Here is a 26,404-nt window from a genome sequence, read left to right on the forward strand (position 1 = left end):
ATTGTGTCTGCTGTTCAGTTACTGGTTTACTATTCAAAAAACTAAGTGCAGCTAACATGTGATGTGTGAGCATTTACCATTTTTGGGAAGTACCACTTCCTCTATGTTTGGTACGGGTATTGGATCCTCCATGTCCTTGGTAAGATCTTCTTGCTCATCCTCTTCTTTCTGACCTCGCCTTTTCCCATACAGTCCTGCTTGTCTAAAACAGATAAGACAAATAAATTCTCTTCAAGTGATAACTCTTCAAGTGAAGATGTACCATATTGTGTCATAACCAAACTAAATCTCTCAAGTTAAGGGGGTTTGGTCAGGATGGTACCTCTGTGGAAACACCTAGTTGATTCAGGAAGTGGCCTTGGTGACTTAGGAGATGGTAGCCAGCTCTTCAAGTAAGTATTAAAGAAATATCCCAGTAGGACTACATGTAACTCCTGTGTCCTGGCCAAATTCCAGCTCAAAAAATTATACTCTGTCCATTTAAATTACTCCCACAGTTTCAAATGAATAGTGTTCTTAATTTTCTTTCTTATGCAGTGTTACTTTACAGTGTTGATATAACAGCTTTACTTCAGATAATTTGAGGTGCTAAAAATAGCATGTTAGTAACCCTCATGTGTTAGTAAAATTAGAGAGGCTGGTGACCCATTTATACATATCTTTTTTAAATCTGTAAGGGACCCTGAAGTTCACAGAAGATGCTACTATACAGTTATGTAATTAACAATCTGCTGGTGATCTACAAATAATCTTTTAAAAATTGGGTTTGGAATACAAGTCTCGTTTCTTCTCATTTTGTCAGACACATCTTGGGGTTTTCACAGCAGTGTGAGCTCTTATACCTCATCTGGAGAGGTGGAGGTTAAATATATAACAAAAAATTTTTCATCCTAAATTTTCATTAGTCATTGAAGTTAAATAGGAGCAGTGGAAAGAAACCCCCCAAAAAACACCGCCAAAAAGTTTAAACAGTCAACTACAAATCCCTTCTCCCTCTCAGTTGCCCAACTTTAAATCTCTTGGTTCTTGTCATTTCACTAGTTCACTATTCAGAGGTTTAGGTTAAATGAGACCTTTACCTTGCAAAAAACATTTCAGGCTTTCTTCATAGATCAAAGCAACATAGGAGGGCAAAAACCCAACAAAAAATCATTTGCAGGTCACTTGTAATCAGCCAGGGCTAGTCTGCATTAGGAAAGAGTACCAGTGCAACTAACTGGATTAAAAATCTCTATAGTTATTTAAGTGCAAACGCCTCCTTATAGACATTTAAAATGTTTTAAACATTAAATTTAACTTAAATTGATTCAGCTTAATTTAAATTGTTTCAGCTTAATTCAGTAATTTACAGGTGTAAGCTAAAATGATATAAAGTTTTAAATCTTGCTTACAAGTACGTCTATCTACATAAGGCGTTTGCACCAGTGTTATTAGATCAATCTAGGAACACCAGGAATACTTTTCTAATATGGACAAATTCTCATGTTAACGATATCTGCATCTCAATGGTGGAGTTCTCATTAGGTTTAGAATAAATGACTGCACCGGACTTTGCTCCATCTGCAAGCAACACATTCCTCTTGGGTGATCACAGAAATCAATGTACAGCATTAAAAATTCATAAAATCTAATTGTAAAAACATGGTTATGTTAACAAGAGTCTGATGCGGGGGGAGAATGGAGGAAAATGACTATTTCTAAAACCTTCCCTGCTCCAGAAAGCTCCCTGCTTTCAGACTGAGAAAAGTTCATTTCCAGTTGTCTGATCCTGACACTCACCCTTTCTTTCCAGTCTTTTTTCTTGATTCCACTGGAGTGGGAGGAGGGGAAGGTGAATGTTTTCTTTTCCTGGCACTTGCCGCTGCTTTCCTGTCTCTTCTCTCAGGGCTACGGACAGGCTGTTAGAGAAGTGAAGTTGTCAGTCAGTACCAATTACCACAGCTCAATGAAACAAAGCAGACTGTAGACATCTCCTAATATGCCAGGCACCCAGGGTGCTAAAAGTAAAATTCTTTTCAACAGCACTACACTAACAACCAGGTTCATCTCCGGAATACCCACATTGCATGAAAAGTGCTGTACCATATTGTGAAAATGTGAAAAGTGGCTGTACCATATTTCCACAATTAACCTTTAACTGCTGGCATGGCTGTCTGCCACAGAAACAGGCTTTTAAAACGGTGCAGGATCCAAATGCAAACGTCTGACTTGTTTGAAGCACTCTGCCTATTCACAATGGGGAATGACTGCATTTAACCTTGAACTCTGAGTAACTTATGGGAATAGCTAATGTGTGCAGTGTTTTCCCCAGTTGTGGTGACAAGTGTGGGTTAGTGGTCTCAACATGTACTTCAAGCCAAAGAAATTTGGCAATTAAGATCTTAAATTGCTTCTGTGTCCATTTAGCCCCTTTAAGTTGGTGGGAGGAAAAGAAAAAGCAAAGTAGGGCTGCCCCTTTTATGTTTTGGGCAAAAAAAAAAAAAAGACCTTGAGTCAAAGGGAAACACCAAGTGCATCTATTTTCTAGAAGGATGCCATATATATGCATTTACATATGATTTTGTTACCATTAGCTCCTGAGAAACTGGCAACTAATTTAAGTTTAGCGGCTTTGATTCCCAAGAAGTCTGACTTACATGACAGTAAAGAACATAATTAACACTGCTAAATCAACAAGTCATCCATCAACAACAGAGAAACACCATACCTCTTCATTCTTCATAGAGATTCGCTGGCGAAAGCTCACTGGCTTCTTGTTCTCATCCACTTCATAATCCTCTTCATTCATCCATTCATTGAATATATCTGTGTCCAGAATCCACTTGGCATGAACCTAACAGCAAATCCAACAAATATCTACATCAGTAAGTAGAGTCTCACTAATGTCAAAGTTTCTACACTAGCTTTAAACTTGAACACAAGCCTCCATGACCAATCCAGTAAGATTTTATGAAAAAAGAGAGTACTATAATTTGCTTATCAAGGTTGGAGGTTTTGGAAAACACTTACTGGTTTCCTACGTAGGAAATTTAAGACACAATAACTGCATAAAGCAATACAACAAGGTAACTATGCCAAGTAACAAGTCTATTGACCTCCTCCTCGTTTCTGCTCCTTAGTTATTCTAAACCCTTTGTGCTGGCAGATGAGAGCTCTTGTTGGGACAATTCGGTATGAACATGTCACCTTGAGACTAAAGATACCAAGACTGCACTCTGTACAAAAACCTTCAAGATACAACAGGGAACTTTTTGGTGGTCACAATCCAGTTCCCGGTGGATAGATGTCCCCATCACTCTCTCTCTCACACTCTCTCACACACAAAAAGTGCTCAGAACTGTGTCTTTTTTGCAAGTCTCAACAGAAAGCCCACGGACTGATCTTTCTTCTCACTCCTAGAAACAGGGGAAGCTTGCACTGATGCTGGGCCTGTTCTGTGAATGGAGAGAGAACTGCGTTCCTCTGGCAGTCACTGTCTTAGCCAGAACTAAAATATATGTGACTTTATGGAGCAGAGATCTGGGAAAGAAACCGCTACCTTTCTCTATCTCTTAGCAGCACTAAGAGCCTTGTAAGATTCTGAAAGGGACACACCAATGCCACTGGTTTCAGTTGTCAAGCCTTATTAGGCTTTTCCCATGCAGTTCTAAAGATTGATTTGTAACTACAGGAGACCATGCAATGAGTTATTGTTATGGACCATGATTCATGTTTCTTAAGAAGCTAGCTGAAAAGGGAAAAAATTGACGAAACATATGTAATGTCAACATTTCTGGACAATGCCATCTTTTGACAGGCAGTTTCAGTAATGCAGCCTCATCTATTTACCATTTCTGAACTATGACAGCAGCTAACTATGCTAACAACCTTACTAACAAGAACAAACTATGTACACTATAACTATTAACATTTTTTTTTAAGCTATGCAGTTTTGAAGGCAAACAGAAGTGTTCCAATTCTGGCCATGCAGCAGAAAGAGGGAACTCAGGGGAGTTGACCAGTGCAGCCTCATAAGACCTCGGATGCAATCACATGGACCACGCATGGCGTGTGGGTCAACGGAGACTACTTCAAACTATTCCGGCTCCGGCACATAGTGTGCATGAACATCCACATATTGAATCCACACAGAGACCAGCACTCGAAGAACCACCAAGATATATTCTGCCACAACAAAAGCAGCAAAGGGGAGGGGAGGAACCAGAATAAGAAGTGAAAGAGGTTTCAACTAGCTATGGAAGACTGTCTAGAAAACCTTGACCAGATACTGACTTGTCTGGATAATCTCTCTGAATGGATTTTTAATTTAAATATCTGAGTAATAAAAATGGGCTCTTGAGCTTGACTTTAATATTTAAGACAAGTTTTAAAGAGCTATCTATAAATCAACTCTATCCCTTTCCAATCATCCAAGAATCAGCTAATTTACTTCACCTGATCTGACCACAAAATCCTCCTCCCTATGTCGATACATTAACAACAAAACACCACAGCATGAAAAGTTCTTCTCTATGTATAAATGAAGCAGCATAATAATTGAACAGTAAAGCAACCATTATTACTGGTTTATTATAATTCTGTTTCCTTATCTTGTTCTCTTTCAATGAACTACATCAGAGAAAAACCACTGTGCCACACACAGACCTCTAGTCATGGAAAGGACCTAAATAAGGCTGCCATTGCTGTTTTGAGCTCTTACAAGTTCAATAGACCATAAATTGTTGACTCAGTTTTCATAACTAACTAACATCAGCTACGGTCAGAGTTCCAGTTAAATCGTAAACCTTTTAATGAAAGCAAGGTATTAATAACTGTGCAAGCATCAATATAACTGATTTTCATACATATATTTGAGGGCGCTACACCTCCAATGTTACATTCATATAATTGGCACAATTCTGTAGGAGTCCAAATGCTTTTGGCAAGCTGAAATCAATCCAAGGAACATGAACTGTGCAGTGTGCTCAGCAGAGCTTGCAGAAATCGGCATCTATCTCAGAACTGAGCCAAACCACAACCAGAATCAAGAACTTAAATCACTAGGCTGAACACAGCAAAGTGGTAAATATAAGAAAGCCCTTAACTGATTTTAGAGATATTACCCCAAAATAGCTAAGAATTGATTGTTATTTCAATAAAGTCAAAGACCACATCAAGCATTTATTTTCATCAGCACATTTAAAATGGAAGGGAATACCTGAAAATGGGTAACTTCTCTATGCAAGAAGAAATCTGAATTTTCATTTCCAATGCTTTGACTACTGCTATAGTACGTGGGGATGAGGGGTTTAAAGCAGTGCTTACAGCAGCAAGCCTTCATAATACGGTACGAAAATTCAGTTATTGCAGGACATTCTGCTTTTATTACACCCTTCATCAAAGGATCTCCTCAGACCACTTTACAAACAGTCTCAACACCACTATGAGCTAAGTGATATAAGGATCACATTACCATCACTGAAATACAGCTACTTCTTGGATGAGACAAAGTAGTTTATCAGAGAGCATGGCAATGCTACATAACAATCAAGGGAAGGAACTGAAAGTACAAAGCAAGTTTAGGCAAGGAGGGAAAAAAATAAAATCAGCAGACCTGATATTTGCCTGTAATTATACGTAATGCCCTAGGTACAATGGTTCAAGTATGGCAGGAAGTGGTGTTGGTGATTCAAAAAGTACTCTTCCATCAGTACTGAACAAATCTGTTCTCAAAGAGGCTGGACAGCCATCTGCTGTGGATGGTTTAGACACAACAAATCCTGCATATCGGCAGGGGGTTAGATTAAATGACCCTTGTGGTGCCTTCTAACCCTGTGGTTCCATGAATACCCAATATGGCGTTAAAGGAGCTGGGCTGCTGGAACTGCCAACTTTCAGATAAGACATGCTGTGATGGGGTGAAACAGACAGGAAAGGGTTATGGGCTGCTTGCCTGTCACGTAACTCAGCTGGGACTGAAGAAAGGGGTGTGTCATTCTTCCAAGATTGAGAGGCCAGGGGAAAGGCCTCTGGGGACTGCAGCCTGCTTTGGTCAGGGGAATTGCTTTGTTTTGTGTTACTTTATATTTTGTGTTTTAAAAGAAAAACTTGTGCTATGAGGCCAGGGCCTGAAACAAACTCAGGCATGGCACTGATCATTCCTGGGCTGGAGATACGGATTACCTATGAGGATTAAAAACATCCTGGCACTTTTCATAGATTCCAAGGCCAGAAAGGACGACTGTGATAATCCAGTCTGACCTCCTGTATAATACAGGCCACAGAACTTCCCCACAATAACTCCTAGAACAGATCTTTCCGAAAAACATCCAATCTTGATTTAAAAATTGTCAGTGATGAAAAATCCATCACAACCCCTAGTAAATTGTTCCAATGGTTTATGTACTCTAACTGTTATAAATTTATGCCTCATTTCTAGTCTGAATTTGTTTAGTTTCAACTTTCAACCATTGAGTTGTGTTATACTTTTCTCTGCCAGACTGAGTGCATTATTCAATATTTATCCCCCATGTAGGTACTTATAGATTGTAATCAGAGTCACCCCTTAAATCTTCTCTTTGTTTAGCTAATTAGATGACCTACTTGAGTCTATCAACATAAGGCATATTTTCTAATTCTTTAATCATTCTTGTGGTTCTTCTCTGAACCCTCCCCAATTTATCAACATTCTTCTTGAATTGTGGATATCAGAAGGGTACGCAGTGTTCCAACAGCAGTTGCACCGATGTCAAACACAGAGGTAAAATAAGCTCTCTACTCCTAGCTGAGATTCCTGTTTATGCAACCAAGGATTGCATTAGCCCTTTTGACCACAGCATTGCACTGGGAGCACATGTTCAGGTGATTATCTACCACAACCCCCAAATCTTTTTCAAAGTCGCTGCTTCCCAGGATACTAATCATATTCCTGGGGGGATTCTTTTTGATCTTTACATTACAGTAATGCCTAGGGACCAATCAAATCAGGGTCCAATCGTAAGGATGCTACCCCTGGTGTTCCAGGCTGATCATACTTTGTATATTCCAGTCTACCTGAGGTCCTCCTGAAATTTGATCACAAATGGTATTTTTCCACTTTCAGTTCTCAATAGTTGTATGATGTTGCTGCGCCCAACTAAATAGTTGCCAGGTTCTACCTCAGAGGCAGCTGCAGTTCAGTGGTGAATTAAGAGATTCTGATAGTACAGAGCACTTTGGATGAAGTCTAATTAAGGGCCCATCTACACTAAAAATAGCTTGACTTACCACCATCGCAGTAATTACTGCAGTGATTCATGTCCTCTAACAGTGGTGCGTGCCCTCAGCCCTCCACATTGCCCCCACTGCAAGCTCTGCTGCCTCCCCCCTGGGCGAATCGGGTCACAGCCCGGCTCAGAGCATGGGACCCCGGAGGGCGCATGAAGAGGAGCAGCCTGGCTCAGAGTCCAGTCCTCCCCCAGGGAGGAGGGGGAAGAAGAGGAGCAGCCCGGCTCAGAGCGGGGCAGGGACAGGGGCATATCCTGGCTCAGGGCCTGGGGGGAAAAAGGGTCGGCCTGGCTCAGGGGCCGGGATAGGAGGGGGAGGAAGAGCCTTACATTGACCTAAACTCTGTAGCGTAGACCAGGATTGAATGTAAGAGATTATCCTTGGCCTAACAGGGATGCATTACTTCCTCTTTCCCATTCTTTACAATCACCAGAAGCAATATTTGGGTCATCTCCAAATCAAAGAATTGTATTTTTCCATGTAAGTGAGAAAGACTGCGTGCACACACCACCTCTCCAAAACATCCTCCATTACAGCACCCAAGGGAAATATACTTAAATGGCACTTCAGGACAAATTAAAAAGGAAAAAAAAAAAAAAAAAAAGTCTCTCACCTTCCATGGTTTTTCTGGAATTGGAGCATCTTCAATTTCAGCATCAATGTCACTAGCATGAACCCAAGTATCATAGCTAAGAGGGAAATCAGAAGAGAAAAAATTAATTGGTCCTCTTAGTCATTCATCCCAAAAATCACTGGCAAGAGCTTTTGTTGAGCCATCAAAGCATGTTCAAATCATACCACTGGGACAGAAAAGTGTCAAGTTATTTTCCATCAAAAGAACATTTGCTGGCTTCTGTCAGGGGAATATCCCAAGAAAATGCAGTGGAAAAAGGAGCAGTCTAATGCAGCTCATGCAATACAGAAATTCACATTCTGAGTTAGAGCTTTATAAAAGCTCACAAATCATATATTTTCTGATAATTTCAGGTTTTGGTGGTGTTCAATGAATTTCTAAGTGGCTACTTATTTCCATGCTCCATTAGTTTATTAAGTTGCCCCCAGGTTTCATAACCTTATCTATTCTAATTAAGATTCATTAGATTCCGAAAATAGAGGGCAGCAATACAATCTTTCTCACAAGCTTCTAGTTGTGTGGAATCCATCTGACCATTACTTTCCCATTTCACCAAATTACATGCCGTCCCGAAGAATGGCTGCTTGCAATAGCACAACCAAAAAAAGTCAGATAATTTTGTAATCAACACTAGACATGTGATCAAGAGCCTGAGCAGGCCACAGCATCTCTTTGCTCCCACTTTACCTGGCTGGATTGTTCTGCTTTTCATATGGAGACAGTCAGTACATAGAACTGAATATAACTGATGTAAAAATAAAGGGTACTTAGAATGCCTCAGTTGTAGTTGTAGTTAATTGTGGTTTTAACAAGAGAGGGCAGTTAATCACTGGAACAAATTAACAGAGAAGTGGTGGATTTGCCATTTCTTGATATCTTCAAATCAAAACTGGATGCCTGTCAGGAAGACATGCTTTAGTCAAACAAATTATTGGGCTTGATACAGGAGTAGCTGGGTGAAATGTAATGGCCTGTGATATACAGGAGATCAGACCCAATGATCTAAAGAGACCTTCTGGGTTTCTGATCTATGAAAAGGCACTGGACTGGGACTCAGGGGATTCTGGATCAATTACCAGGTCTGTCACAGACATTGACAGCAGTGGACATGATATATCCTCCATCCTTAGAGGTTTTAAAGGCTTGGCTTGACTTTAGCAAAGCTTTTGATATGGTCTCCCACAGTATTCTTGCCAGAAAGTTAAAGAAGTCTGGGTTGGAAGAATGGACTATAAGGTGGATAGAAAGGTGGCTAGATCATCGGGCTCAACGGGTAGTGATCAATGGCTCGATGTCTAGTTGGCAGCTGGTAACAAGCAAAGTGCCTAAAGGGTCAGTCCTGGGGCCAGTTTTATTTAACATCTTAATTAATGATCTGGTTAATGGGGTGGATTGCACCCTCAGCAAGTTTGCAGGTGACTCTAAGCTGGGGGAGTGGAGGGTGGGGAGAGTAGGGATAGGATAAGGAATAGGACTTAGACAAATTGGAGAATTGGGCCAAAAGAAATCTGATGAGGTTCAACAAGGACCAGTGCAGAGTCCAGCAATTAGGACGGAAGAATCCCATGCACAGCTACAGACTGCGACTGACTGACTAGGGAGCAGTTCTGCAGAAAATGACCTGGGGGGTTACAGTGGACAAGAAGCTGAGTGAGTCAACAGTGTGCCCTTGTTGCCAAGAAGGCTAATGGCTTAATAGGCTGAATTAGTAGGAGCACTGCCAGCAGATAGACGGAAGTGATTATTCCCCTTTACTTGGCACTGATGAGGCCACATTTGGAGTATTGTGTCCAGTTTTGGGCCCCCCCACTACAGGAAGGATGTGGACAAACTGGAAAGAGTCCAGTGGAGGGCAACGAAAATGATTAGGGGGCTGGAGCACATGACTTATGAAGAGAAGCTGAGGGAACTAGGCTTGTTAAGTCTGCAGAAGAGAAGAATGAGGGGGGATTTGATAGCAGCCTTTAACTACCTGACGGGGTTCCAAGGAGGATGGAGCTAGGCTGTTCTCAGTGGTGGCAGATGACAGAACAAGGAGCAATGGTCTCAAACTGCAGTGGGGGAGGTCTAGGTTGGATATTAGGAAAAACCTTTTCACTAGAGGGTGGTGAAGCACTTGAATGGGTTACCTAGGGAGGTGATGGAATCTCCATCCTTAGAGGTTTTAAAGGCTTGGCTTGACAAAGTCCTGGCTGGGATGCTTTAGTTGAGATTGGTCCTGTTTTGAGCAGGAGGTTGAACTAGATGACCTCCTGAGGTCCCTTCCAACCCTCATCTTCTATGATTGAAGAAAATGTGCCACGTTCCCAGTCCATAACCACTGGTAGTATCACATTAAGCAGCTGTATCACTGTGTAGATTTTAGTCTTAGGCTATATCTGCACTAGAGAGCTTACGCTGGCATAGCCCTAGAGAGTACACACAGCCTATATTGACACAAGTTTTTCTGTCCGTGTAGGAACACACATCTCTGAACTACATTAGCTACATTAACAAAAGCAATCTTCTGTTAACATAGCTGCATCTACACTGGAGGTTTTGTCAGCATAGCATTGTCAGTCAGGGGGGTGTTTTATTCACACCCGACACACAAAACTGCGTCAATGTAACTTTCAAGTGTTATCAGAAGTGAACAACATTTCTTCTCTCTAGTTCTTGATATTGCAAAAATTTCTAAACCACTGGGTGTTTTAGGTGTTCTAGCCCGTGTTGTACAGTCATTAAAAAAAGAACAATCAAATCAGATGGTGTGCAAAATGGTAAAATGGGGGTTTAAACTTTTCTTTCATGTGAAACCAACAGTCCTGAGCCTCTGGCATTATTCTGTAGGACTAGAAAAGAGGAGCACAACTGCAGGCCAGATAAAGCTGGGAGGTCACCATTTGGTTATGGAAAACAATGTGCAAGTTCACTCAACTCAATCACAGCTGCAGAGCAGAAGGTGGTTTGACATCAGGAGAAATAAAACCTGATAAAGCAAAAGGAACAACTCATCTGTGTGAGATGACGGATTAAATCATCTGCAATTTCTAATTGCTAAAACTTAATATTTCTCTTTTTTTAACAAGCTTTTGCAGGATTTAGAAATGAAGGTACATTCCCCTTCTCCTTTCTTTACCTGTCTGGGTAAAAGCCCCAGTGCACCAACACCTGTTTATCTTTCTTCATCACAGGTCTCAACCATTCATCTGAAAAACCAAAAAACAAAGTCAGATTTAGATAGTGAGCTAACTCAAATAGTTTGTCCCTGCCATAATCAGAGCAGGGTTTATTTCTATTACCTCTACCAAATGTCAGATGAGGCAGAGAAGCTACAGGCTGTTTTTAAGATTAATTTCCTTAATTGAGCATCTAGCTACAGAGTGCTCAAGGTAAGTCGTAAGATATCATTAGCTTCCTTTTGGACTCTGCATCTCTCCGAAAAACCCTACTCCTGGCTTTTGGATGATATCTGCAGTGAGCTATTAGGAATGCAAGATCCGCAGTCCTGAGTAGCAGAATATGAGACAGTAGAGTAGAGCTGCTGCAAACATAGGGCATCTGAACAGCCTTGTTGTCACATTCCAATTTAAAGAGCATTTTTTAATTTATTTTTTTTAAAAACAAAGGTCTATTGTATTCCTTTTAGGCTCCTATAGATTAAAAAATGGACCCACTGTCAATTGTCCACAGGAATAAACCTACTTAAAAGTCTCTATTGTTGGCACTGCATAGATATGCAGACTTTAACCCTGAGGTCACTGGCTAATCCCCAGTTTTAGCACCCTGCTGACTGGCCAGTGTGTAAAGGCTTGGAGGCAGTCACTTGAGGGCACTGCATTAGAAGAGGGGGAGGATTTCTAGCTGATGGGAGGTAGACCTGGGTTAAGACTCTTGCCTGACCTTGAAAACTCTCCCCTCTTCCAGCCTGCCCCCCATTCTGGCTGGTCACCTCTCACTGCCTGCTGCCAGTTTCTAACTCTTCCTCAGTGTGGGAACCTGATATGAAGCGTAGAACAGCCCCTGCAGTATGAGTAAGGGGCTGCTTAGAAGGCAGAAGTAAGATGGAGAGAACCAGGAAGTCTAGTCTCCCAGGACAAATATATCTATCCTAACTGTTGTAAGATTTAAAGCCCAACCCTTTCCCTCCAAAAGTTTTGTTAATTGGCAAATATCAATACCCCCTTCACTGCACCCGTCAGAGCTCTGAATAGCCAGTCACTCATTGCCCTAGTTTGATTTACACCCATTAGCCTGTTTCCCAGCCATTAAACTTCCAGATAAAGTTACTAAATACAATTCTTTAAAATGCTGCTCTTTCAGGAAGATGGTTTTTAAGTGAGAAATACGAGCCTTACATGAGAGAAAATTAATAGATTCTAAAGCAAGAACCATATCATCATCCTAGTCTGACCTCCTATATAGCACAGGCCAGAGAACACCCCCAAAATAATTCCTAAGGCATAACGTTTAGGAAAAGTGTGATGACTCTGCAAAACTTCCAAGGCAATGCTGGCCTAATGAGACTAGTAATCCAATTTTTGTTTCCTTCAGGGCAGTGCAGAACGCTTGTTACTAAGACACCGGTAATGACAAATTGTACTTGTACTGTCCATACCAGGGACAGCGAAAATGAGTGTTTGCTTATCTTGAAATAAGAGTGTGATCTTGGTTCCAATACAGTTAGATATGTATCTGGAATACAGAGGCAATAGTGATTTTTCTGAATGATGCCAGCTGTTTCTAAAAGGTGTCTTAAAAATATTCGATGAAGTGGGTTTCTGACCATGAAATCTTATGCCCAAATAAATGTGTTAGTCTTTAAGATGCCACAGGACTCTAACTGGTTTTTAAAAAAAATATATATTACATTTTTTCCCATGGCAATGGAAAAGGGGGAGAGGCATTTGGAAATCTGACGAACACTATCCTTCACACTGATTTTTAAAGGTAGGTCAGATTGGGAGTCTGAACTATGTAACAATATTTCTTGAGCTTGTGGCTGCACTGCAGCTATCTTTGCAGTTCAATCAAGTCAGGACTTAAGCAGAGCCACCTATCACTTTCCAAGAATACAGTTGCAAGTTCACCGCAGATGTCGAACTGTGCTCACCCCATTCGGAAAAGAAATGGATTAAAGAGAGCTTCTGAACACAAATGAGGAAGTTCTGTATCAGCCATATACCTCTGGGAGTGCTAAACACATCCAACAGGGAATGACAAAGGATAAAACATACCAGGTTTCAGCCTACACAGAGCTAAACACTGCCATCTACTGGGAATCATGTGCCCGGGCACAACTCAGCAATATTTCAGTTTTCTTTGGGACATGTCCCATTAGGGAAATCCAGACCCCAAGAAACAAGGCTAAATTGGACAATGAAATTTGAAAAAGGTATTTTTTGTAGTCTTAGCTTAACGGGAGAGACTCTTCAATAGTTACAGAGATGTTGTACGATACAAGCATGATGAAATGCTTCTATATAAACCATGTAACTTCAGACAATAGAGTCTCAGTGAGAACTGCAATATGATCTTGATTTATCTAACGCACTCATTTCACTGACTCATTGATTTTGCTTTTACTGCCGCTTGTGGCGTAAGCAATGCAGATACACACCTTGGGAAGCAAGACCACACTTCTATCCCTACAAAACTATATAAAGTAGTTTTAAATTCTGTTTTATTTTGTCTCCACAGTTCTCTACCACAGATCTAGTTCTGTCTCTTAGGAGGTACTATTAGGAAAGTGCAGAACAATTAACATTTTTGCCTATTCTTATACAGTATCAGTTGTCTCAAGTTAGTTTTCAGTGTCATTTTTGTATGTAGTCATGGAAGTCTGACTGTGGAGCTATTTTAGCCACAACCCCATTGAATGTGGCTTGAAATAAATGACTTTATGAATTAGCTCTACCACCCAGAGATCGGGGAAAATGGTAATCATCAAGGTGAGGTCACTGGGAGAGGTTGCCTACGGTAGGTTCTGTCTCAAGCCCCACTTACACTACCAATTCATCAAAGTTTTATAATCTAAGGCCACTCCTTCCTCTGGCTCTCCCAGAGTCTTGATTTTCTTTTCAGTCTCCTCTAGATTATAAAATTGTGAGGCAGGGAATGTGATAATCTGTCTTGCAAAGCACTGAGCACACTATCAACACTTAATGCTAATAGCACAGACTTTCACTCAATCACTTAGAATATGGTATTTCAACTCAAGGCCTACATTATCATATGCTTTTCAGAAAATATATTTCCAATCTACAAAAACACTCGTATCACCCCCCACTCCTATATTGTGACACAGGACATAATGGACTACAAACCATTTAAAATCAAATCTTGAAAGTTACTGCTTTCTGAATGCCTCTCAGTAGTAAGCTGAGTGCACCTTCCTACATAGAGATTTTGTATAGCCCATCATTTTAATAGCTAAGTGTTTTAGTTACAAGATTCATAGAGATCAATTCCGTATGATTTACCATCATCCAGTGAGGTAGGATTTGGATAAATATGGTGAGTGGCCTTTGCCTTCTCATCAGTGACTGTTCCCTAGGGAAAAAAAATGAAACACTGCATGAGAATCCATAGCCACATGGAAATAACTTACCTCCGACAAACAGAAAGAACTTTCCATTTCAGAAACATTAATGGGTGATTTTAGTTACAATATAGTACGATCCAGAACATAAGAGCTCATCCTAGTTACTTCCAATATTCTAAAGGTATCAGAAAAATAGATTATTGTTCATCTTTTGGAGATTACCTCTTTCCCCTAACTATGCTTTTCTATATTTAAGAAGGATTGCTTCTGGCGCATCACTCTGTCTCCATCTGGCATTGCCTTGGCTCTTCTCACCTTTAATCTTTTCATTCCTCTCACTGCCTCCCTCTTTTCCTTCCCTCATTCTTCACTTTCTCAAACCTCAGTCTATGCAAGTCTATTGTGTACCTTCCTATGAGAAGATACCCATAACTTTGTTTATATTTAAACACACTTTGATCCAAACCGTAATTTTAAAGGCATGTGATCAACTTGATTTTTTAAAATAGACTAAAAAACTGTCAGTTTCTGATGGAGCCCCATTTAACTAGTATGTTCTGAACTTTAAAACAAACAAACCTACAAAAAAAGTTCCTTTAAAAAATTGAGAACTTTTTTACTTCCCTTTGAATGTTTAAAAGGATATGTTTAATAAAGGAAAACAGAAATGTAAAGGAGAAAACTATGACACTGACAATATTCAAAGGTCTGTCAAACGCTCATATTAAATTGTGAAAGATCTATTTTCACTGGCATCTTTGTCAGAGTAATCCTAGGTGTTACTTGTAACTGTAAAAGATAAACATGCCTGTCTGAAATTTTGTATTTTTATGCTGATGGTCTCCATTTAAATATAAGAGTATTCAACTGTTTATTGTTTTTAATAAAATTAGATATTTGTTAACAGAGGATGCCATATTGCTTCACTGTCGTATCTAAAATACAAACTGCCTTTTCTCTGCACTAAAACATCAAAATTATGCAACATACTACACAGCAGACAGAAGCATACCCAAAGGACAATAGTATCTACAGATAAATTTCTTCGGTGGAGGAAGTTGTATTTACAGAAATGGAAATGTATAGCATTTTACACACAAACTGTATCCCAAAACATGTTTTACATATTTAGATATAGGACAGCAGAGGGCATAAAGTATAAGTTACAAGAAACAGAATGGTGAATAAATCAAAGCAATCGATCAGCAGACAAGACAACCACCAGCAGAGGGGAAAAAAGGTTAGGAGACTTGTGCATGAGAGAAGAGATGCATTTAAGATGAGAACAGAGAATGAGAGAGATACCACCAGAAAATTCTCTTCAGATGGCAGGAGCTGAAGAGAAGGTCTCTGCACCAACAGTGGTGAGATTGTGGAAAGACAGAAAGGAGGCAGGTGCTCTTTGAGCAAAAAGAGAAGGAGACAGAGAGATGAAGGATGGAGAAATAGGAATAAAGCTTTTAGAAATAAAGACATTTTGAATTAGGTCCTGAGGTGAACAGAGAGCCTGTAAAGTGTGCAAATTCCAGAACCACTTTTCACAAAACTTAATTATAAAATGAAAGGAACTTTTATTTTAAGAAAGGAAAATAATTAGTCTTGTTCATACCCTTGTTTGATATATTAAATTAAAAAAAAAAAAGAATTCTCTCAGGAATCTGCTAATTATTTGAAGTAAAAAATCTCACATTCAACACCGAATGTTGAGAACAAATATGCAGAATGAAGTAAGCTTTGCGATGTCCTGCTTTTTGTTTGTTTTTTTTAATCAACATTTTAATTATGTGCTGAGAACCCTCAAACATCCAGAGTAAGGGAAGCATTCAGAACATGTTAAGGTTTACCTTTAACTTTTTGGGTCCACAATTCAGAGAGACTGCCAGATTCTGCTTTGTACAACTTTAAAGCATACACGCTGCTTAAAAAATTAAACCTGCTGTAGACTGAAGCCTACATATACCGGCAAAGTAAATCCCATACTCGTAAAATTACTGCTTTACACTTATATAGCCTTTTTCAGATCTCCAATTCCCTTACATACATGAAGGAGTTAACCCTCATCTTCCCTGTGAAGAAGGTAAATATTATTGCCATTTTAAAGAAGGGAAAACTGAGGTAGATGCATAAGTGACTTGCATAAGAACACACAGAAGTCTGTGATATAGCCAGGAATAGAACCTAGACCTGTATCCAGGTGTGCACTGGCCACAAAAATGCTCCTTTCTCTATACCAGGGATGGTCAACTTTAAGAAAAGGGCCATAAAACTCATTAAAACCCTTTGGTGGGCCAAACATTTTTTTAAGAGGTTATGTAGTGCATAACTCAGAAATGTTCACTACAACATAGCATGTTAACATAGTTAACCATGTATTAACAGTGTAAAACCAAAGTGTTATTCAAAATAAAAGTCCCTTATAACATAACCTTGAAATAATTTTTTTTAAAGTTTAAATCTGAATCTTTCACTAACTGTTTTTCAGTGTCTAGAAGAGTAGAGGATTAATAAATGAAAACTAAAAATAAAAACCATCTATGTTTTTTTCTCTGCTGCTTACAGTATCTTGCCTGCCAGAATGAAACTTGAGCCTAAGCCTGCCTGTGCACTAAGGGCACATCATAAGATGGAAGAGTTTCATTAGTCAATTGGTTCCTTTCCTTCGACTCCAAATGATTCAGTGTAGAGAAGGAACTTTCACAAACAAGTGGTCCCAATCACAGAACACAATTTCAGCAATCACTTTCTCAGATTTGGGATATGGGATTCAGGAAGCAGTTTCCAAAACTGCATGCCCCTTTCATCCAAAAAAGAAAGGATCAGCCTGCCATCTGCTCAGTTCTAGCTGCAGTAAAGAAGGCTGTTCATTGACAAATACAAATGAATCATTAAAAAGGATGAGATGAGGTTGAAAACTTTCAAAATCCTTTAAACGCTGGTGGAAATTAAGCAGCAGCATTTCAATGTCAATAGTGTACCTGCTAAACGCTTGCACTTCCAATGCAAGTGCAGCACACATTGCAAAGTGGGCAAAATCCGAAACCATCCAGGTGAGCAATGAGGTCCAACATAGTCTGGTCCATGCCATGCAGATTCGGATGTCAGGTGATATCAGCCAAAAATGCCATTTTACAGAAAAACATAATCTTTCAGTTTTTCCTGAAACTCCCTAGTATCAGAACTTGCAGTGTTTTTCAGAAAGGAGACAATCTCCGCTCAAAGTGCAAATAATCTCTCAAGAGAGACAAAATAGGGGAGGTAATATATTTTATTGGATCATCTTTTGTTGGTGAGAGAGACAAGCTTTTGAGCTGTCACAGAGGTCTTCGGGTCTGAAGCAGTGCTCTGTGTAAGCTCAAAAGCTTCTCTCTCTCACCAACAGAAATTGGTCCAACAATAGATATTAGCTGACCCACCTTCTCTCTCTCTAATATCCTGGGATCAACATGGCTACACCACCACCACATACTATAATTTCTCAAAGCATTCATCATGCGATTCATCCATCACACTTCACTGTATGGCTCCAAATTGCCATACTCTACATCCAATTCACTGAGAAAAGCCACAAATTTGCTATTGTTGCCACCTCAGATTACGTTTGTAACTTTCATGACCACATTCATGACATGATCAAAGTTCAGTGATTTTCCAAGAAACAACTCTTGATGAACAATGCAGTGAAGTGTTGGGCAGTTCACCTCACTGGGTTTCAACAGATGTGCAAACCCGACCCTTGATCTACACATAATAGGTGCTTCATCTGTAACAGCAGCAGACAACTTTGAAAATTTGTAACAGCCTCCTGCCCCCAAAATATCTGGACCCTTTCTTGTTCTGTAATGAGGCTAACTTCATAAGTTGTTCATGCACGTTAAAACTAATGTCAATTGTCTGGACATATATCAGTAGCTGACTTGCATCTGACACATCAACATTCAAGCCTAGTACCAAAGGAAAATAAGAACAATCGTGCATAATTTTTGTTACCTTTTCTTCCACATGTTCATGTATATCTGAAACTCTTTGCAAAAATGTACATTGAGAAAGACATACTGTTTTGATTTTTTTTTTTAACTGTTTTCTCATCAAATGGAAATGCATTTTCCACTTGCTCTGCACATCGTTTTACTGTTTCACCATCACTTTGATTCTCGAGCTGGTCACGGCTAAAAAGCAACAAGGTGTGGGACACAGTAAGACTTGAAGTTTATACTGCAGCAGCTTTGGCAGAACAACTCTGCTGACTAAAAACTTTGCCTTTTAGATCAGCAACAATGGCATTCCAAGCATCAGCAATATATGTGTCATACTTTGCTTTGTGCTTGGTGCTGGAGCAACGGTTCAAGTTATATTCTTTTGTCACTGCCATGACTTGCAAACATATGAAGCACGGGGGCTTTTGTCCCTTTCAGTAAAAAGATATTCATGCTCCCACTGCTCACGGAAGATATTTTTTAGTTTTATCGTGAGTGGAAAAAAAAAATTAAGTCAGAAGCAGCGGCCACGGGTTTGTCAATGCAACACTTCCCACCACACCTGCAGTGCAGTGGATACAGTCCTGATGTTTAAGGGTATTGAATTTCCTTGTATTCAGCATACATGCAACCCAAAGAAGTGCATAAGCAGTCCCCTTCATGATCAGTCTTCCACACTAAAACAAGCACTTTATACTCTCAGAATGTTTATCAGAGCAAAAAACAAAACAAACTTTAAAAAAAGTTGAGAAATAAAAATAAGAAACGTCACAGCAGGATAAATCTGTTAACTGTTGGCAAGCCAAATAAAATGATCTGGCAAGCTGGATGCAATCCCCAGGCCACCAGTTGCCCATTGTTACACTATACTATTTAATTTTTAGGAGCCCAATTCCAAAGTAATATATCTACAGTTGTCCTTTACAGCAGCTCCAAAACTTGATCTTCAAAAACACAAGGCTGCTACAAGTTTCATATCTGTTACCTGGTGACGTTTGACAATGTCCTTTAGTTTATTAGCCAACTTCAGTTCGATATCTGGAATGAGGTAGATTGTTGGTCTGCTCAGACAATTGTTCTAGAGGAGAAAAGACAAAACTTTAAATCAGAAACTAGTGGATCAAAGGCATGAACCCATCAGGGATTACTGCACTAAACATTACTGCTTGACAAACACTCATGCAAGGGTTCTGTGGACCAACACGTTCTTGATCTATTGAAGGAAATTGAAAGATTCTTAACTTCAATGTGCTTTGTATCAAGTCCTGAGTATGCTACTGTAAATTGAAAGCTAAACACCTGTTCGATACATCCTAGATTAGGATCTCACAGTACAGCACTAGTGTCTACAGATTCCTACACTACCTAGAAGAATGGCTTTAGCCATATTAAATGTTTATTTCAAAGTAAGGTGAATGTCCAGTTATCTTTATCAAATCACAGCAAAACCATGTATTCCAAAAAGTCAATGAAGATGCTCACTTTTCTGGTTCTTCTCCTCCCATTTCTGATTTTGCTAAGTACTTGAAAAGTATATCTTGAAACAAGTACAAGCAAGAGCATTGGGGTAGGCCCTACAGATTATCATGGAAAACAATCACTGACACAGACAGCAATAATACATTTAATTTTAAATTGACCTCCTCTGGTGGGGAAGTGAGAAGATCAGTGTGATGGTACAAGAGATGAGTGATGGGATACAGAGGTTTTCCACCTCTAGGTCAGTGATTCAAATTTGACGCTGGACAGGAATGAGCTTTATGGTAGCTGTTCTGTGGCTCAGACAAAATGAGTTGGAGTTTTAGTCCATTTATTAGTGGAGAGGTATTCTCATCAAAAACAAAATGAGAACTTCCACCCTCGCTGGCAGTCTCAACAGAGGAACCAAGGATTAAGTGGACTTTGAGGAACAAAATTAACTATCTGCTCACTCCTAGAGATGGTCCCTCCAAGTCTGGATTGAGGCACTTGGGTGGGACGTTGAAGCTTCTATTGCTGCTGCCAGTACTGTATTTCCACACCTGCCCTGATAACCCAGCACCTTTCAACAGCAGTAAATTCCCTTTTTGCCTTAACTGAAGTGTCCAGTCTTTCGCAAGAACAGTTCTGTTTCACAAATTTTGATAATTTCATTTCCTAAATTCTAAAGCACAATGTTTCAACCAGTTAAAGATGCTGCACTGTACAGATCCTCAATTTTATTTTAAAGGTAAAAATTACTTGTCTAATAATTTTAAAGCTCAAAATCATTTTCGCACCCTAAGTAACAGGGTTTTTTGTACTATGTGTACCCCCTTGCCATCCATGCTAACTAGTTTCAGAGATTCTCAATGAGAGGAAAGGAAGGACTGAAAAAAAGAATGATTATATTCCAGCAGAAATTCAAAAAAGATACAAAATTTGGAATTCTTATGCAGGTCACACCTCTGGGGTGCTAAAAAGCTAGAATGCCATTTCCCTGAAGAAAGTGGAAAATACATTGACACACAAAACAGAAAATGTTTATGATTGTACAATTTCTTGCCTGCACGAGTGTTTTTTCAATGTTCATGAACATCTCCACATTTCGATCCATTCGGGATGGATTCTGCAGGTCAAACCTCCGCCTGTAAATGAGGAAAATGATTAAAGGTATTAAATACTTCAACGAGCCTACTTTCAACAGCAAAGAATCTTTAGACCTTTTTTATATTTGGTTTTGCTCAAGAAGTGATATTTAAAACTATGCACATTCCAGCAAATTATATTGATACACTTAATATTAACAGAGAACAGACTCTTATAGCATCTGCATGCATGAACACACATTGCAAACAGAGTTTTAGAGCACAATAGTAATGGTTCAACTGTGTTACTCTTGCTCCACTGAGGAGTCCTCGTAGAAAAGAAACAGTCAGTCCCGATCAACAAAATGCAGTTGATTTATAAACTCTTAGTGGCAGAATGGGATCCAAGACTGAAGACGTATTATACAACATGACTAGCAATAAAACTTTGGTGCAAGACAGGTAGCCAATTAAGTACATTACTATACTCTCTAGTGTGATCGGACATCAGCAATTAATTAAGAGCATCTGAGAATGTCATTTGCTTTTATTGAGACAGAGCCCACAATGGCATCAGCAGCTGACAAGAGACAGCAACATAGGGAGTACAGGCAAATCAATTTTCACATCTCTAAACAATGCTTTCTATTTATATTTCTGTTGAAATCACTAGTCTATTGGTTATGTTGAGCAATTAGTTGTAGGCCTATGTTCTAATCTCAGAAGCACACAGCACATCTTAATAAATCCATTACTGTGCTTTTTTGAACTAGACATATCTGAAAAAAAAAAAAAACACTATTCCATGCATGGCATACATGTTGCGGATGTAGCTGAAACAATACATTACATCCATCCTCACACTGGAATCTTGTCCTTGGCCTATTGTTAAGCGGGAAATCATTCAAGTAACCCAAGTTATTGATCTGATGATGTAGAGACATAGTAATGTGATTTCTTTCAAAAATCATGGGATGGATTCATTTAAATGATTTACTTCCCCACCTCAGTACTAAGAATTTGGGTGACATCTGTAAAGAATTTTAAAGGTTAGTATATATATTTAGATAAAACAAGAGTCTGCAAATTGACAGGCTCCAGGAGTTTCTGATCTCCAGCAATTCAGCCTGTATTATCAATTTGTTAAATGCCAGCAGTGTGATTATCTAAAGTAAGTGGTTGTCAGCTTCACTTTGGCATCCAGAAGGATTAGAAAAAAAGCTGCTGATGAAGAATTCAATATCAGGTTCTTAGTTGGGGTGCATGACTTTCTGTCCAAGTACTACAGTACTACTAGTACCAAGTACTACTACTGTAGTACTACAGTACTACACACAATAAAATGGAATAAGTAGTTGTTGGTATACAAAGCATTGTAAGTGGCAGTATACTTTAAACACAAAAAGCACCATTTATTTTCAGTAGAACACCTAAGGGATTGTCACAGTTTGTAAAATATGTAAGGACGTTAAATTCAGTTTTACACATCTTGATGTGCAAAAGTTTGACTTTTACAACTTCAAAAGCCAACATTAACCTACATAATTATACGCTCACAATTTTACATAATTTTATGTTAATTTACTAAACTAAGCAAGGACATTACAGCTACCACTTTACCTTTATCTGAGGCCCTTAAGTATTGAAGTATATCTGGTCCTCTCCATGGCACCTGAGAAGTGCACATCACCAGACATTCACATTTGTGAAAGACTGTTTCTTTCCCCAGGGATTTCTATTTTCAACCAGTGTGATGGAATTTTTTCCACAGAGGACTGAGTTTGTTGTAATGATCAACATAACGGAAAGGAGTTAAGTGTAATCATTAATTTTTTCTATGCTTATCTTTCAACTTTAAAGTAAGGTTAAATTCTCTATATTAAATTGACAATATTACATGTTGACATAAATTTAATCTCAAAGTCTTAAAGTGATTGTCAGAACAAGACACCTTAAAATGTTGTGTAGGGAATACTTCTGGACCGGTAGAGGGCAGGCTTGATGTTTTAAGATATTTTCGATCTATAACTTATTATTTTAACTGCCTTGATCAAAAAATCTTGCCCCAATATACGCACATTGACATCATTTCACAATCTTTTTTTTTTTTTTTTGGTAAAAATGTGATCTTCATATATCTGTTCTGACTGAGATTAATGGGATAAAGGTAAGCATCAGGAAAGTGGACACAAACATAGAAAATTAAAATGTTGATCATACTCATGAGCAAGTTTTCAAACTCAGACTCTACTATTTCAACCATTTTCAAAACACAAGTGTTAAGTCTTAAAATCAGGTCTTTTATTTAGGTGCTTAGCTTTAACCAATCATGTCTGAAAATTTTGGTTTAAGTCAACATTAGGGATTCATTTCACTTTGTTCATACATTCACATTTTTACCATCATTTTATTTAATCTTCTATATAAAAGCACGAATCATGCCATTTCTTAACATATTAACAGCAGCGTATACTATATTGGGCATTATTTTTTAAAATCACTTTTTAAAAGATCACCAGGCGGTCTTCCTGTCTTCTTGTTTAACTAATTATTTCTTGAAACGAAGTCTAGAGCAACAGGTTTTAGAGACCATCTGTTTGAATTACAATGATAAGGTACGTCCAGCTGCACTGGATAAGTGCATTTTTCAGACATACCTATTGTGACCAGGAAAGGTACTTCTCCTATAAGACAGATCAGTCACAAACAGGTTAACCAAGAGCGACAATGCATACCATTGAAAAACAAAGAATCATGCGTCAGGCACATCATATTATTATTTGGCCAAGTGAGTGAAGGAAACATTCCAGGCTCTAAATCTGATTCTCAGAGTTAAATTCTCAAGTATCATTTCCCTCCCCACAACACATGCACACACACAAGACACTACCAGCTAGTTTTGAGGGATCACAGAGAGAGAGAGAGAGAGAAGAGAAGATGCAGCCAAATGTCAAGTTTTGTTCTCATTCAGATTTCTGTAACTGGGAAGTTTCCCTGAAAAGAAAAGAATATTTACTATGTGGGAGCTAGCTGAGGTGCTTTCCATTAAGCTCAGAGGAAGCACAAAGCCCCTGAAAGACATAACTGCTACCTGGGATATTCTGGGTATCTATGGCTGGGTATTAGCATTGTAGGAATGGGAGAAGGCATTTCAGTTAGTTAACTCATGGCAGCTTCTTACTCTTTCATGCCCTGCAAATGCAGTTACCATCCACTCTACAAAAATACTACTAAAACATGGTTATGGTCAAACCATAACATGGTTTATTCTTGCCTTTTGATTTGCTCTTGAGGAGGTATCTAAATCCAGGTACAATCACAGATCACATCAGAGGAAGAACTCCATAAATGAAGGGAAAATTTCTGCCTTATTTGTAAATGAATCATCACTCTTTTATATTTACTATTTTAAATTCCCAATTGGAGATTTTGCAATTTTCTCAATAATAATTCAGCTATTACGTAACTCCCCTCTTGGGAAGAGACATGAATTATAAATGTACAAACGCTACTTGGGACTCCAAATGGACAGTTTTGAACACCTCAATATTTATATAGGCAGGGTTTTATATAACTTGCATTCTTCATTTATAAACACAGAGGAGCAGTTACAAAGCATTTTCTATTTATTAGTATCTACGAAGTGCTTCATATTTGTAGACATTAATTAATCCTGACAATACCCTATGAGATCAGTAAGAATAATCCACATTTTACAGATAGGGAAACTGAGGTGTAGATTCAAAAATTTGGCCAATATTACACAGCAAACAAATGGCAAAAATGGGATTATAAAGCCAGGAGAGCCTGACTCCTAGCCCGGAGCTCCATCCACCAGCTCTCAATGCTTTTCGTCTTTAGGTAACATTAAATAGAGCATCAAATAGAAAACAAATTTACTCTTCTTCTCAACTCCCTTTCTCACTCACCTCTTCAAGGAAGTGGGTTAAATTGCAAGTCATTTGAACAGGCATTTCATGTGTTTAGTTTCATGCAAAAGGTGTTTAAATTCAAGTAAAAACTTACCAGCCCTGTTCATTCTTATACTTGTAAGCAGCACCAAGAATATGACATAATGTACCTCCAGCTTTGAAATCCACAAAGCACTTGGCCTAGAAACAGGAGACAGAAGTGTGAACACTGACCAAAAGTGACATACACTTCAATGCTATGATAACTAAAATGTGCTTTTTATCATTGAATGCACAACTCTGTATAGAACACAAATCCAATGAACTCACAAATGTACCATTCCATTTTCATTTAGGGCTTACTTCATAAAGCTTTATGCTTCACTCATTTAAAAACATTCAAAGTAGTAAAAAATATATATACATTTAATATTAAGCAGTTTAATTGTAAACACATGGAGAGATCAAATGTATCCTAAATTTCATCTTAATACATTCCACTCCTTTATGTTTCTATTTCTCACATATCAGGGGCTCAAAGGCCAACACTGATATGTATTTTCATAGGTATGTGAATGTATGTTCTATAGAATCACAGAAACATAGGGCTAGAAGGGACCTTGAGCAGTCATCGACTTCAGCCAGCTGTACTGTGGCAGGACCAAGTAAACCTAGACCATCCGTGACAGGTGTTAGTTCAATCTGGTTTTTTTTTTAAAACCTCCAATGATCGGAATTCCACAGCTTCCCTTGGAAACCTATTCCAGAGCTCATTTACCCTTACAGTCGGGAAGTTTATCCTAATATCAAACCTAACATTCCCTTGCTGCAGATTAAACCCGTTACCTCTTGTCCTACCTTCAATGGACCTGGAAAACAATCGCTCACCATCTTCTTTACAACAACCCTTCACCATCTGAAGACTTCTCAGGTCCTCCCTTAGCTGTCTTTTCTCAAGACTAAACATGCCCGGTTTTTTTAATCTGTCCTCACAGGTCAGGTTTTCTAAACCTTTTATCATTTTTGTTGCTCTCCTCTGGACTCCCTCCAATTTGTCCACATCTTTCCTAAAATGTGGCCCGAAGAACTGGATACAGTACTCCAGCTGAGGCTTCACCCATGCCAGGTAGAGTGGGACAATTATTTTTCGTGCCTTATATATTACACTCCTGTTAATACACTCCACAGTGACATTAGCCTTTTTCACAACAGCATCGCTATGTTGACTCATTCAATTTGTGATGCACTCTAATCCCCAGATCCTTTACAGCAGTACTACAATCTAGCCAGTTATTCCCCATTTTGTAGTTGTGCATTTGATTTTTCCTTCCTAAATGAAGTACTTTGCACTTGTTTTTATTAAATTTCATCTTATTGAATTCACACCAATTCTCCAATTTGTCAAGGTTGTTTGAAATCCAACCCTGTCGTCCAAAGTGCTTGCAACCCCCTTCCAGCCTGGTGTCATCTGCAAATTTTATAAGCACACTCTCCACTTCATTACCCAAGTCATTAATGAAAATATTGACTAATAATGGACCCAGGACTAGATACACCCTCCCAGTTTGACA

The 26,404-nt window shown here is 39.0% G+C and overlaps 1 protein-coding gene across 3 annotated transcripts in view; it reads right to left on the reverse strand.

Moving 5' to 3' along the window:
• SMARCC1 (SWI/SNF related, matrix associated, actin dependent regulator of chromatin subfamily c member 1) overlaps positions 1-26,404 on the reverse strand; it is a 172,773-nt gene that overhangs the window by 111,241 nt on the left and 35,128 nt on the right. For 2 of the 3 annotated variants that reach the window (XM_067544506.1, XM_067544508.1), the window contains exons 3-12: positions 24,949-25,034; positions 23,580-23,606; positions 20,901-20,982; positions 19,362-19,454; positions 14,341-14,410; positions 10,998-11,067; positions 7,859-7,934; positions 2,708-2,833; positions 1,780-1,898; positions 78-202 (exon numbers count right to left, since the gene is read on the reverse strand). In XM_067544506.1, the coding sequence (XP_067400607.1) occupies positions 78-202; positions 1,780-1,898; positions 2,708-2,833; positions 7,859-7,934; positions 10,998-11,067; positions 14,341-14,410; positions 19,362-19,454; positions 20,901-20,982; positions 23,580-23,606; positions 24,949-25,034 (874 nt within the window). The remainder of the gene's footprint in view (positions 1-77; positions 203-1,779; positions 1,899-2,707; positions 2,834-7,858; positions 7,935-10,997; positions 11,068-14,340; positions 14,411-19,361; positions 19,455-20,900; positions 20,983-23,579; positions 23,607-24,948; positions 25,035-26,404) is intronic. The other variant, XM_067544507.1, reaches the window with a different exon arrangement.

Source organism: Emydura macquarii, unplaced genomic scaffold (assembly GCF_026122565.2).
Source record: "Emydura macquarii macquarii isolate MOO-44397 ecotype Brisbane River unplaced genomic scaffold, CSIRO-AGI_Emac_v2 contig_973, whole genome shotgun sequence".
NCBI lineage: Eukaryota > Metazoa > Chordata > Testudines > Chelidae > Emydura > Emydura macquarii.